Genomic DNA, 14,420 nt, shown 5'->3' with positions numbered 1-14,420 from the left:
GAGTGTGTTAGTGCTGGACTCATGAGTGTGTTAGTGCTGGACTCATGAGTGTGTTAGTGCTGGACTCATGAGTGTGTTAGTGCTGGACTCATGAGTGTGTTAGTGCTGGACTCATGAGTGTGTTAGTGCTGGACTCATGAGTGTGTTAGTGCTGGACTCATGAGTGTGTTAGTGCTGGACTCATGAGTGTGTTAGTGCTGGACTCATGAGTGTGTTAGTGCTGGACTCATGAGTGTGTTAGTGCTGGACTCATGAGTGTGTTAGTGCTGGACTCATGAGTGTGTTAGTGCTGGACTCATGAGTGTGTTAGTGTTGGACTCATAAGTGTGTTAGTGCTGGACTCATGAGTGTGTTAGTGTTGGACTCATAAGTGTGTTAGTGCTGGACTCATGAGTGTGTTAGTGTTGGACTCATAAGTGTGTTAGTGCTGGACTCATGAGTGTGTTAGTGTTGGACTCATGAGTGTGTTAGTGTTGGACTCATGAGTGTGTTAGTGCTGGACTCATGAGTGTGTTAGTGCTGGACTCATGAGTGTGTTAGTGCTGGACTCATGAGTGTGTTAGTGCTGGACTCATGAGTGTATTAGTGTTGGACTCATGAGTGTGTTAGTGCTGGACTCATGAGTGTGTTAGTGCTGGGCTCATGAGTGTGTTAGTGCTGGACTCATGAGTGTGTTAGTGTTGGACTCATGAGTGTGTTAGTGTTGGACTCATGAGTGTGTTAGTGCTGGACTCATGAGTGTTTTAGTGCTGGACTCATGAGTGTGTTAGTGTTGGACTCATGAGTGTGTTAGTGCTGGACTCATGAGTGTGTTAGTGCTGGACTCATGAGTGTGTTAGTGCTGGACTCATGAGTGTTTTAGTGTTGGACTCATGAGTGTGTTAGTGTTGGACTCATGAGTGTGTTAGTGCTGGACTCATGAGTGTGTTAGTGCTGGACTCATGAGTGTGTTAGTGCTGGACTCATGAGTGTGTTAGTGTCTGGACTCATGAGTGTGTTAGTGCTGGACTCATGAGTGTGTTAGTGCTGGACTCATGAGTGTGTTAGTGCTGGACTCATGAGTGTGTTAGTGCTGGACTCATGAGTGTGTTAGTGCTGGACTCATGAGTGTGTTAGTGCTGGACTCATGAGTGTGTTAGTGCTGGACTCATGAGTGTGTTAGTGCTGGACTCATGAGTGTGTTAGTGCTGGACTCATGAGTGTGTTAGTGCTGGACTCATGAGTGTGTTAGTGCTGGACTCATGAGTGTGTTAGTGCTGGACTCATGAGTGTGTTAGTGCTGGACTCATGAGTGTGTTAGTGCTGGACTCATGAGTGTGTTAGTGCTGGACTCATGAGTGTGTTAGTGCTGGACTCATGAGTGTGTTAGTGCTGGACTCATGAGTGTGTTAGTGCTGGACTCATGAGTGTGTTAGTGCTGGACTCATGAGTGTGTTAGTGCTGGACTCATGAGTGTGTTAGTGCTGGACTCATGAGTGTGTTAGTGCTGGACTCATGAGTGTGTTAGTGCTGGACTCATGAGTGTGTTAGTGCTGGACTCATGAGTGTGTTAGTGCTGGACTCATGAGTGTGTTAGTGCTGGACTCATGAGTGTGTTAGTGCTGGACTCATGAGTGTGTGTTTTGAACAGAGAACTGTAAAGTATGAGATCTCCAAGGAGCCTCTGACAGAGATGGACACCATAGAGGAGGCAGTTGACTCTGACCTAGACAGACAGCTACCAGAACCTAACTCTGTAAGTATCCACTCCAAACATGCTACATGACATAGGAACGTTTTCCCTCACACATATTAAGCCTAACCCTAACACAAAAAAAGCTAGTTCTATGGAGATTCTCAATTGAGTATTGTTTTTAGTCCACGACTAGTCTTTATCTGTATCCCAGAAATCAACCCATATTATAAAGCCCAGTCTATTTATGTATCCGAACAGATACACTGTTGTACTACAGTATGTAGTTATTCATCCAGGTCTCTATCTCATGAAGGATGCTTTGAATGAAACGGCGGAGGGCCCCACATTCTGGAGCCTTACCCCTCTTAATGGTCTTAATGGGGTCCAAGACGTGGGGAGGATAGAGAGCACCTCTAAGGGGATAGAGGGGACACTGACAGTGGACGAGGACTTCAGTGAAGCTCCCTCGCCCAAGTTGCCTTTATCAAACTCAACATTTAACAACACAACGTCTGAAGAGGTAAGGGGTACCTCTTCTACTCAAACCCCACAGCCAAACAGTAGCTGTCAAATTAACTTTTAAAAGTGAACTATGAATAGTACAAGGTGTGTGTGTGTGTGTGTGTGTGTGTGTGTGTGTGTGTGTGTGTGTGTGTGTGTGTGTGTGTGTGTGTGTGTGTGTGTGTGTGTGGTGTGTGTGTGTATCTGTGTGTGTGTGTGTGTGTGTGTGTGTGTGTGTGTGTGTGTGTGTGTGTGTGTGTGTGTGTGTGTGTGTGTGTGTGTGTGTGTGTGTGTGTGTGTGTGTTTTAGAGGGTCTCTGAGGTACCAGGGGCAATAGTAGAAAGTGTTCTCCTCAGTGGGGAATACTCCTTGAAGAAAAAGAAGAGTCGAGAACGGAAGGTGATGTCACTACAAATACATCTGATAAACACAACCTTGTTGGGTTCAAATCAATTTCAACATTTGAGAAAAGTGTGTAATTTGGACATAAATTATGCAATTAAATGCAAGTTGTTCACAACCTATTTGTATTCATGACTATACAAACAAATGTTATATTTAAATAGGTCTAAATAGATACTGTAAAAGAAAACATGTCAACTTTCCCTTTAACATTTTCTTAAATTTACATATTTTTTTAGCGATCATTTTCTCTCCCATGAATCAGCCCATGACACAGATGTAAATATCTTTGACCATAACTACCACAGATCTGTATTTCCTATAAAGCATTACAACTTTTAACTGTGAAATTCTGACCCAGGGCAAGGGACAGAAAGGACGACATAAGAGGCAACGCCTGGTAAACGCCCAAACTAAAGATGTAGTCAAAATAACCATATAAATGCCCAAACTAAACATGTCTAACATTTACGTTGTCACCGTCTGTTGCTAAGCATGTCACCCTCACCTGTTTTAACCTCAACTCCTTCAAATGACAGTGAGAAAATAATTACTATCATTTCTTTCTCAGCAAACATAACATTTATCGAATTCTAAACCTAAATTAAAACTAAGCTTATTCAACTGTACTTGCTGTGCCTAACTTGACCAATAAAAGGTATTAAATCATCATAACAGACATTTTAAAATGACTAAAAGCATGATTTTTTTTCTCCTAACTTGCTTTTTGTTTTGTCCTTATTGTTTTGGACTTGTAAGTCATGTACTGTACTCTCTCTTTGCTGCTTTGGGTCAATTACATGATTATGATAGACATGTTTATGAAAGATATCTCCTCTTGATCCCATTTACATATGGGACTCACCTTTTTCTCTCCTCTCTGAAGACGAGTACAGAGGAGGAAGCGGAGGAGGAGGAATTATACGATGGGGATGAGTACAGTTATGAATATGTGGTGAGTAACTGTCAAGTGAGATGTAAATGAACATTCCTAATTATTTGATTGGTACATACTATTAATCCTAACTACAGTATTACATCTGTGGGTGGACACCCTATGACGTCACCTTTCCTAGTACACCTCAGGGATCTGGGTTGGAATGACACATTTACCTCACAGGGCTGCCCATTACCCACACCAATACTTTGAGTCTTATAGCAGTGCCCTGATTGTGTTATGGTAGTGATCAGCATAGTGTGTGAACCCTCCTAATTCAAACTCTACAAACTCAAATGATTACTGAGTTAAAATAAGGTAGCTGAAACTCAATTACTCTGATGCAATACATGAATTAATGAATCACTCACCAGTAATGCTGTCATTATTTTGTGACATTTGTAAAAGTGTTTTAGAGTGAAATGTTTTTCATAGTTATTCTTAATTTTTGTTGAAGGATTCCACAGATGATCCCTTACTGTCAATGGAAAAGCAAGGGGAGTTTGAAATCACAACAGAAAGCACATTACATGGAATGAGCAAAGAGGTGAACACTTTTCCTTTGCCACTGTCTCTCTAGATATAGAAAAATGATAGTAGAGACAACGGATAGTAAAACATGTCATTTTGACCTTTGAACCAGGAAATGTACATACGGCATTCTGTCCAGTAGTGGTCATTACTGATTATATGTCAATGTTTCTTAGAGTGGCCTGACAACTTTAGGTCCATATCCATCCCAGTCACCGGGAGACAGTGAAAAGGTATGAAACTGGAGCTCTTTTCCTGAGATACTTTGTAAAGTGCGAACTGTGTCAAGCAGAGCCAGCACCATGGACAGCTCTGAGTTGAGTGGTAGAAGGCTATGTGACTGTGTGTGTTTGCTGTATTATATATTGTTCTTGAAACATACTACACTTTGTTCCAAAGCAGGGAGAATTCATCACACCTATCCTTCCCAGCACAACGGAAGAAACAGAGAAGGTAAGTCTGTGACTGACTGCATGATTCTACCTGACGCTTTACTAACTATGATCCTGAGGGATATGAGGTGTAAATGGACACAACTAGCCTTCTATTCGTCTTTACTAACCATGATCCTGAGGGATATCAGGTGTAGTTGGGCACAACTAGCCTTCTATTCATCTTTACTAACCATCCTGAGGGATATGAGGTGTAAATGGACACAACTAGACTTCTATTCATCTTTACTAACCATCCTGAGGGATATGAGGTGTAAATGGACACAACTAGCCTTCTATTCATCTTTACTAACCATCCTGAGGGATATGAGGTGTAAATGGACACAACTAGCCTTCAATTCATCTTTACTAACCATCCTGAGGGATATGAGGTGTAAATGGACACAACTAGCCTTCTATTCATCTTTACTAACCATCCTGAGGGATATGAGGTGTAAATGGACACAACTAGCCTTCTATTCATCTTTACTAACCATGATCCTGAGGGATATGAGGTGTAAATGGACACAACTAGATTACTATTCATCTTTACTAACCATGATCCTGAGGGATATGAGGTGTAAATGGACACAACTAGATTACTATTCATCTTTACTAACCATGATCCTGAGGGATATGAGGTGTAAATGGACACAACTAGCCTTCTATTCATCTTTACTAACCATCCTGAGGGATATGAGGTGTAAATGGACACAACTAGCCTTCTATTCATCTTTACTAACCATCCTGAGGGATATGAGGTGTAAATGGACACAACTAGCCTTCTATTCATCTTTACTAACCATCCTGAGGGATATGAGGTGTAAATGGACACAACTAGCCTTCTATTAATCTTTACTAACCATCCTGAGGGATATGAGGTGTAAATGGACACAACTAGCCTTCTATTCATCTTTACTAACCATCCTGAGGGATATGAGGTGTAAATGGACACAAATAGCCTTCTATTAATCTTTACTAACCATCCTGAGGGATATGAGGTGTAAATGGACACAACTAGCCTTCTATTCATCTTTACTAACCATCCTGAGGGATATGAGGTGTAAATGGACACAACTAGCCTTCTATTCATCTTTACTAACCATCCTGAGGGATATGAGGTGTAAATGGACACAACTAGACTTCTATTCGTCTTTACTAACCATGATCCTGAGGGATATGAGGTGTAAATGGACACAACTAGCCTTCTATTCATCTTTACTAACCGTGATCCTGAGGGATATGAGGTGTAAATGGACACAACTAGCCTTCTATTCATCTTTACTAATGGTGTTTCAGTTCATGTATGCCTCCGTTGGACTGTGGGTGTATGAATGTGATGCAAAGTGCTTTGATCCAATGATTATCATTGGCATTCCAATACAAAGGTTGTAGGTAATTAATATCATTTATATGTTCTAACTTATCTTCTTTATGTGTTTCTTGGTTGATTAGAATCCCAAAAGAAATCCCTTCCCAGTGGTCAATAACATGAATACATAGTCAGATTGTGTCATAATAATGATTGATCAACCATCTTAGTGATCTGAGCACTTGTCATCACTGCGGACGTTGAGATCTTTCGTCTAACTAACAACTGTGAACATTTCACCAGTGAAAAATGTACCACAATTCCAATTTTAAACATGAATTATTAGGCCTGCGTGAATTTTTTTTTTTTAAAGACTTAAATAAACGAAATGTATATTTGACTTCAAGATTTAACACAAATGGGCCAACTTACAATGGAAGACATACATACTGTATTCCAGCATGCATTGGTGCATGACCTCTGAACTTTGCCTGAATGGTAATGTCAAGAGCTGCAACCAAAATGAACTTTTCCAATAACATTTTTAGCTCACTGGGCTGCCCATTATCCACACCAATACCTTGAGTCTTATAGCAGTGCCCTGATTGTGTTATGGTAGTGATCAGCATAGTGTGGGAACCCTCCTAATTCAAACTCTACAAACTCAAATGATTACTGAGTTAAAAGAAGCTACCTGAAACTCAATTACTCGGATGCAATACATGTATTAATGAGTCCATCACACACATTCATGAGGAGGGTGTGTTGTTGACCTTGCATGTGTACATCTCTAGAGACAAAAGGAGGAAGTCATACAGTTGATTAGGGTCCCCACCCACTTCCCTGAAAATAATGAATTATTAGGAACTGATTCGTTTATCATTATATGCCAGTGTATTGATGACACACCACACCTGTTATAAAATGGGGTTTGTGTGTCGAACTCAGATGACTGTCTCACTCACCAGTAATGCTGTCATTATTTTGTGACGTTTGTAAAAGTGTTTTAGAATGGAATATTTTTCATAGTTATTCTTAATTTTTGTTGAAGGATTCCACAGATGATCCCTTACTGTCAATGGAAAAGCAAGGGGAGTTTGAAATCACAACAGAAAGCACACTACATGGAATGAGCAAAGAGGTGAACACTTTTCCTTTGCCACTGTCTCTCTAGATATAGAAAAATGATAGTAGAGACAATGGATAGTAAAACATGTCGTTTTGACCTTTGAACCAGGAAATGTACATACAGCATTCTGTCCAGTAGTGGTCATTACTGATTATACAGTGGGGCAAAAAAGTATTTAGTCAGCCACCAATTGTGCAAGTTCTCCCACTTAAAAACATGAGAGAGGCCTGTAATTTTCACCATAGGTACACTTCAACTATGACAGACAAAATGAGAAAAAAGAATCCAGAAAATCACATTATAGGATTTTTAATGAATTTTTTTGCAAATTATGGTGGAAAATAAGTATTTGCTCACCTACAAACAAGCAAGATTTCTGGCTCTCACAGACCTGTAACTTCTTCTTTAAGAGGCTCCTCTGTCCTCCACTCGTTACATGTATTAATGGCACCTGTTTGAACTTGTTATCAGTATAAAAGACACCTGTCCACAACCTCAAACAGTCACACTCCAAACTCCACTATGGCCAAGACCAAAGAGCTGTCAAAGGACACCAGAAACAAAATTGTAGACCTGCACCAGGCTGGGAAGACTGAATCTGCAATAGGTAAGCAGCTTGGTTTGAAGAAATCAACTGTGGGAGCAATTATTAGGAAATGGAAGACATACAAGACCACTGATAATCTCCCTCGATCTGGGGCTCCACTCAAGATCTCACCCCTTGGGGTCAAAATGATCACAAGAACGGTGAGCAAAAATCCCAGAACCACACGGGGGGACCTAGTGAATGACCTGCAGAGAGCTGGGACCAAAGTAACAAAGCCTACCATCAGTACCACACTACGCCGCCAGGGACTCAAATCCTGCAGTGCCAGACGTGTCCCCCTGCTTAAGCCAGTACATGTCCAGGCCCGTCTGAAGTTTGCTAGAGAGCATTTGGATGATCCAGAAGAAGATTGGGAGAATGTCATATGGTCAAGAATTTTTGGTAAAAACTCAACTCGTCGTGTTTGGAGGACAAAGAATGCTGAGTTGCATCCAAAGAACACCATACCTACTGTGAAGCATGGGGGTGGAAACATCATGCTTTGGGGCTGTTTTTCTGCAAAGGGACCAGGACGACTGATCCGTGTAAAGGAAAGAATGAATGGGGCCATGTATCGTGAGATTTTGAGTGAAAACCTCCTTCCATCAGCAAGGGCATTGAAGATGAAACGTGGCTGGGTCTTTCAGCATGACAATGATCCCAAACACACCACCCGGGCAACGAAGGAGTGGCTTCGTAAGAAGCATTTCAAGGTCCTGGAGTGGCCTAGCCAGTCTCCAGATCTCAACACCATAGAAAATCTTTGGAGGGAGTTGAAAGTCCGTGTTGCCCAGCAACAGCCCCAAAACATCACTGCTCTAGAGGAGATCTGCATGGAGGAATGGGCCAAAATACCAGCAACAGTATGTGAAGACTTACAGAAAACGTTTGACCTCTGTCATTGCCAACAAAGGGTATATAACAAAGTATTGAGATAAACTTTTGTTATTGACCAAATACTTATTTTCCACCATAATTTGCAAATAAATTCATTAAAAATCCTACAATGTGATTTTCTGGATTTCTTTTTCTCATTTTGTCTGTCATAGTTGAGGTGTACCTATGATTAAAATTACAGGCCTCTCTCATCTTTTTAAGTGGGAGAACTTGCACAATTGGTGGCTGACTAAATACGTTTTTGCCCCACTGTACGTCCATGTTTCTTAGAGTGGCCTGACAACTTTAGGTCCATATCCATCCCAGTCACCGGGAGACAGTGAAAAGGTATGAAACTGGAGCTCTTTTCCTGAGATACTTTGTAAAGTGCGAACTGTGTCAAGCAGAGCCAGCACCATGGACAGCTCTGAGTTGAGTGGTAGAAGGCTATGTGACTGTGTGTGTTTGCTGTATTATATATTGTTCTTGAAACATACTACACTTTGTTCCAAAGCAGGGAGAATTCATCACACCTATCCTTCCCAGCACAACGGAAGAAACAGAGAAGGTAAGTCTGTGACTGACTGCATGATTCTACCTGACGCTTTACTAACTATGATCCTGAGGGATATGAGGTGTAAATGGACACAACTAGCCTTCTATTCATCTTTACTAACCATGATCCTGAGGGATATGAGGTGTAAATGGACACAACTAGCCTTCTATTCATCTTTACTAACCATGATCCTGAGGGATATGAGGTGTAAATGGACACAACTGGCCTTCTATTCGTCTTTACTAACCATGATCCTGAGGGATATGAGGTGTAAATGGACACAAATAGCCTTCTATTCATCTTTACTAACCATCCTGAGGGATATGAGGTGTAAATGGACACAACTAGCCTTCTATTCATCTTTACTAATGGTGTTTCAGTTCATGTATGCCTCCGTTGGACTGTGGGTGTATGAATGTGATGCAAAGTGCTTTGATCCAATGATTATCATTGGCATTCCAATACAAAGGTTGTAGGTAATTAATATCATTTATATGTTCTAACTTATCTTCTTTATGTGTTTCTTGGTTGATTAGAATCCCAAAAGAAATCCCTTCCCAGTGGTCAATAACATGAATACATAGTCAGATTGTGTCATAATAATGATTGACCAACCATCTTAGTGATCTGAGCACTTGTCATCACTGCGTACGTTGAGATCTTTCGTCTGTCTATCAACTGTGAATATTTCACCAGTGAAAAATGTACCACAATTCCAATTTTAAACATGAATTATTAGGCCTGCGTGAATTTTATTTTTTTAAAGACTTAAATCAACGAAATGTATATTTGACTTAAATATTTAACACAAATGGGCCAACTTACAATGGAAGACATACATACTGTATTCCAGCATGCATTGGTGCATGACCTCTGAACTTTGCATGAATGGTAATGTCAAGAGCTGCAACCAAAATTAACTTTTCCAATAACATTTTTAGCTCACTGGGCTGCCCATTATCCACACCAATACTTTGAGTCTTATAGCAGTGCCCTGATTGTGTTATGGTAGTGATCAGCATAGTGTGGGAACCCTCCTAATTCAAACTCTACAAACTCAAATGATTACTGAGTTAAAAGAAGCTACCTGAAACTCAATTACTCGGATGCAATACATGTATTAATGAGTCCATCACACACATTCATGAGGAGGGTGTGTTGTTGACCTTGCATGTGTACATCTCTAGAGACAAAAGGAGGAAGTCATACAGTTGATTAGGGTCCCCACCCACTTCCCTGAAAATAATGAATTATTAGGAACTGATTCGTTTATCATTATATGCCAGTGTATTGATGACACACCACACCTGTTATAAAATGGGGTTTGTGTGTCGAACTCAGATGACTGTCTCACTCACCAGTAATGCTGTCATTATTTTGTGACGTTTGTAAAAGTGTTTTAGAATGGAATGTTTTTCATAGTTATTCTTAATTTTTGTTGAAGGATTCCACAGATGATCCCTTACTGTCAATGGAAAAGCAAGGGGAGTTTGAAATCACAACAGAAAGCACACTACATGGAATGAGCAAAGAGGTGAACACTTTTCCTTTGCCACTGTCTCTCTAGATATAGAAAAATGATAGTAGAGACAACGGATAGTAAAACATGTCATTTTGACCTTTGAACCAGGAAATGTACATACGGCATTCTGTCCAGTAGTGGTCATTACTGATTATACAGTGGGGCAAAAAAGTATTTAGTCAGCCACCAATTGTGCAAGTTCTCCCACTTAAAAACATGAGAGAGGCCTATAATTTTCACCATAGGTACACTTCAACTATGACAGACAAAATGAGAAAAAAAAATCCAGAAAATCACATTAAAAGATTTTTAATGAATTTATTTGCAAATTATGGTGGAAAATAAGTATTTGCTCACCTACAAACAAGCAAGATTTCTGGCTCTCACAGACCTGTATTCTTCTTTAAGGGGCTCCTCTGTCCTCCACTCGTTACCTGTATTAATGGCACCTGTTTGAACTTGTTATCAGTATAAAAGACACCTGTCCACAACCTCAAACAGTCACACTCCAAACTCCACTATGGCCAAGACCAAAGAGCTGTCAAAGGACACCAGAAACAGAATTGTAGACCTGCACCAGGCTGGGAAGACTGAATCTGCAATAGGTAAGCAGCTTGGTTTGAAGAAATCAACTGTGGGAGCAATTATTAGGAAATGGAAGACATACAAGACCACTGATAATCTCCCTCGATCTGGGGCTCCACGCAAGATCTCACCCCATGGGGTCAAAATGATCACAAGAACGGTGAGCAAAAATCCCAGAACCACACGGGGGGACCTAGTGAATGACCTGCAGAGAGCTGGGACCAAAGTAACAAAGCCTACCATCAGTACCACACTACGCCGCCAGGGACTCAAATCCTGCAGTGCCAGACGTGTCCCCCTGCTTAAGCCAGTACATGTCCAGGCCCGTCTGAAGTTTGCTAGAGAGTATTTGGATGATCCAGAAGAAGATTGGGAGAATGTCATATGGTCAGATGAAACCAAATATAACTTTTTGGTAAAAACTCAACTCGTCATGTTTGGAGGACAAAGAATGCTGAGTTGCATCCAAAGAACACCATACCTACTGTGAAGCATGGGGGTGGAAACATCATGCTTTGGGGCTGTTTTTCTGCAAAGGGACCAGGATGACTGATCCGTGTAAAGGAAAGAATGAATGGGGCCATGTATCGTGAGATTTTGAGTGAAAACCTCCTTCCATCAGCAAGGGCATTGAAGATGAAACGTGGCTGGGTCTTTCAGCATGACAATGATCCCAAACACACCACCTGGGCAACGAAGGAGTGGCTTCGTAAGAAGCATCTCAAGGTCCTGGAGTGGCCTAGCCAGTCTCCAGATCTCAACACCATAGAAAATCTTTGGAGGGAGTTGAAAGTCCGTGTTGCCCAGCAACAGCCCCAAAACATCACTGCTCTAGAGGAGATCTGCATGGAGGAATGGGCCAAAATACCAGCAACAGTATGTGAAGACTTACAGAAAACGTTTAACCTCTGTCATTGCCAACAAAGGGTATATAACAAAGTATTGAGATAAACTTTTGTTATTGACCAAATACTTATTTTCCACCATAATTTGCAAATAAATTCATTAAAAATCCTACAATGTGATTTTCTGGATTTCTTTTTCTCATTTTGTCTGTCATAGTTGAAGTGTACCTATGATGAAAATTACAGGCCTCTCTCATCTTTTTAAGTGGGAGAACTTGCACAATTGGTGGCTGACTAAATACGTTTTTGCCCCACTGTATGTCCATGTTTCTTAGAGTGGCCTGACAACTTTAGGTCCATTTCCATCCCAGTCACCGGGAGACAGTGAAAAGGTATGAAACTGGAGCTCTTTTCCTGAGATACTTTGTAAAGTGCGAACTGTGTCAAGCAGAGCCAGCACCATGGACAGCTCTGAGTTGAGTGGTAGAAGGCTATGTGACTGTGTGTGTGTGCTGTATTATATATTGTTCTTGAAACATACTACACTTTGTTCCGAAGCAGGGAGAATTCATCACACCTATCCTTCCCAGCACAACGGAAGAAACAGAGAAGGTAAGTCTGTGACTGACTGCATGATTCTACCTGACACTTTACTAACTATGATCCTGAGGGATATGAGGTGTAAATGGACACAACTAGCCTTCTATTCATCTTTACTAACCATGATCCTGAGGGATATGAGGTGTAAATGGACACAACTAGCCTTCTATTCATCTTTACTAACCATGATCCTGAGGGATATGAGGTGTAAATGGACACAACTAGCCTTCTATTCATCTTTGCTAGCCATGATCCTGAGGGATATGAGGTGTAAATGGGCACAACTAGCCTTCTATTCATCTTTACTAATGGTGTTTCAGTTCATGTATGCCTCCGTTGGACTGTGGGTGTATGAATGTGATGCAAAGTGCTTTGATCCAATGATTATCATTGGCATTCCAATACAAAGGTTGTAGGTAATTAATATCATTTATATGTTCTAACTTATCTTCTTTATGTGTTTCTTGGTTGATTAGAATCCCAAAAGAAATCCCTTCCCAGTGGTCAATAACATGAATACATAGTCAGATTGTGTCATAATAATGATTGACCAACCATCTTAGTGATCTGAGCACTTGTCATCACTGCGTACGTTGAGATCTTTCGTCTAACTAACAACTGTGAACATTTCACCAGTGAAAAGGTACCACAATTCCACATGTCATTTTAAACAATAAATATTAGGCCATCGTTATAATAAAAGTATATAAAGACATTTGATTAAAAGATTGGACACAACTGGGCCAACATGCAATGAAAGACATCCAAATACCAGCATGCATTGAGCATGACCTCTGAACTTTGCCTGAATGGGAATGTCAAGAGCTGCAAACAAAATATGAACTCTTCATGAGTGAATTTATCCACTTACTGATTAAAACATTTTTCTGTTTTTTTTGTTGACTTTTTTATTTTTAACACAGGACCTTTCCTCAATCCAGAAAGATTGAGACTGTAGATTTGTAAGCACGGAGTGTTTGTATAAACTGTGAAGTGAAGTGTATCGCTGGTGAGGAGCAGTCTACCCTTAACCTGACCAGCATAACATGAGGAGGGACTTCGCTTCGTCGCGCAATGATGATGTTATTTGTCCAATGTCACTCGTCCAATGCCACTTCTATGACCAGAATCGTGTTTTATACTTAATTCAAATACCTAAAAGATGAACAATACATAGGTAAAGCTAAGTTAAATCAAGACAGTGTATTATATAACGATTATTGGACTAATAAATTCTTCCATCAGATGTCAGTGTTATTTTAGCATTGACTTTGCATAACTCATTATTAAAGAAGTTGAAAACGTTACATTGGACCTAAGCTGTAGTATCTCTCTGTCGCTTCAGTATTACAACAGTTTTTACCTCGTAATTTGTTCAACCATATTCTAATGTTTCCAGTGTATCGCTGCTTATCAATTCCTCAACCAAATGTTATTTATTGAAAACATGGAAATAGATTGTATTTTGTTCCTTTTCTGTATTAGTTACTACTTTTTCAATGAAATGTGTTTCCATCATATTCTTCAGAATATATAGTATTGAAACCTGTTTACACTGGTGAAATGTTGGCAGTCTAAAGTTCTCTCTTTGTATTTAACCTCTCTGTGTGCATGTAAGTAAATGTTCAAATGATCAGAAGTCTTTGTGTCTTCTTTCATCTAACATTAGAGCCTGTAATCCATTTCTGATACATCACAATCTGAAGGGACATATACACTTGATCCAGGGCTGCGCACGGACGCACGCACACACACACACACACTCACACACACGCTCACACACACGCACACACACACTCACGCGCACACTCACACACACACACACACACACTCACACTCACGCGCACACTCACACACACACACACACTCACACACACTCATGCACGCACACACTCACACACTCACACACTCACACACTCTCACACTCTCACA

At 40.6% G+C, this 14,420-nt stretch overlaps 1 protein-coding gene across 3 annotated transcripts in view; it reads left to right on the top strand.

The window, feature by feature from the left end:
• The window catches only part of col7a1l (collagen type VII alpha 1-like), a 95,128-nt gene extending 81,004 nt beyond the window's left edge, over window positions 1–14,124 (top strand). The window contains exons 70-84 of one of the 3 annotated variants that reach the window (XM_031815334.1): window positions 1,631–1,735; window positions 1,989–2,195; window positions 2,486–2,575; window positions 2,940–2,978; window positions 3,465–3,533; window positions 3,973–4,062; window positions 4,223–4,279; window positions 4,446–4,499; window positions 6,841–6,930; window positions 8,672–8,728; window positions 8,895–8,948; window positions 10,381–10,470; window positions 12,224–12,280; window positions 12,447–12,500; window positions 13,412–14,124. In XM_031815334.1, coding sequence (XP_031671194.1) covers window positions 1,631–1,735; window positions 1,989–2,195; window positions 2,486–2,575; window positions 2,940–2,978; window positions 3,465–3,533; window positions 3,973–4,062; window positions 4,223–4,279; window positions 4,446–4,499; window positions 6,841–6,930; window positions 8,672–8,728; window positions 8,895–8,948; window positions 10,381–10,470; window positions 12,224–12,280; window positions 12,447–12,500; window positions 13,412–13,438 — 1,140 coding nt within the window. In that variant the 3' untranslated portion in view covers window positions 13,439–14,124. The remainder of the gene's footprint in view (window positions 1–1,630; window positions 1,736–1,988; window positions 2,196–2,485; window positions 2,576–2,939; window positions 2,979–3,464; window positions 3,534–3,972; window positions 4,063–4,222; window positions 4,280–4,445; window positions 4,500–6,840; window positions 6,931–8,671; window positions 8,729–8,894; window positions 8,949–10,380; window positions 10,471–12,223; window positions 12,281–12,446; window positions 12,501–13,411) is intronic. The other 2 variants (XM_031815335.1, XM_031815336.1) reach the window with 2 other exon arrangements.
• Window positions 14,125–14,420: the final 296 nt, after the last annotated feature.

This window comes from Oncorhynchus kisutch, unplaced genomic scaffold, assembly GCF_002021735.2.
Source record: "Oncorhynchus kisutch isolate 150728-3 unplaced genomic scaffold, Okis_V2 Okis09a-Okis19a_hom, whole genome shotgun sequence".
Taxonomy (NCBI): domain Eukaryota; kingdom Metazoa; phylum Chordata; class Actinopteri; order Salmoniformes; family Salmonidae; genus Oncorhynchus; species Oncorhynchus kisutch.
The sequence above is the reverse complement of the archived record's forward strand: the minus strand, read 5'-3'. Positions and strand labels throughout refer to the sequence as shown.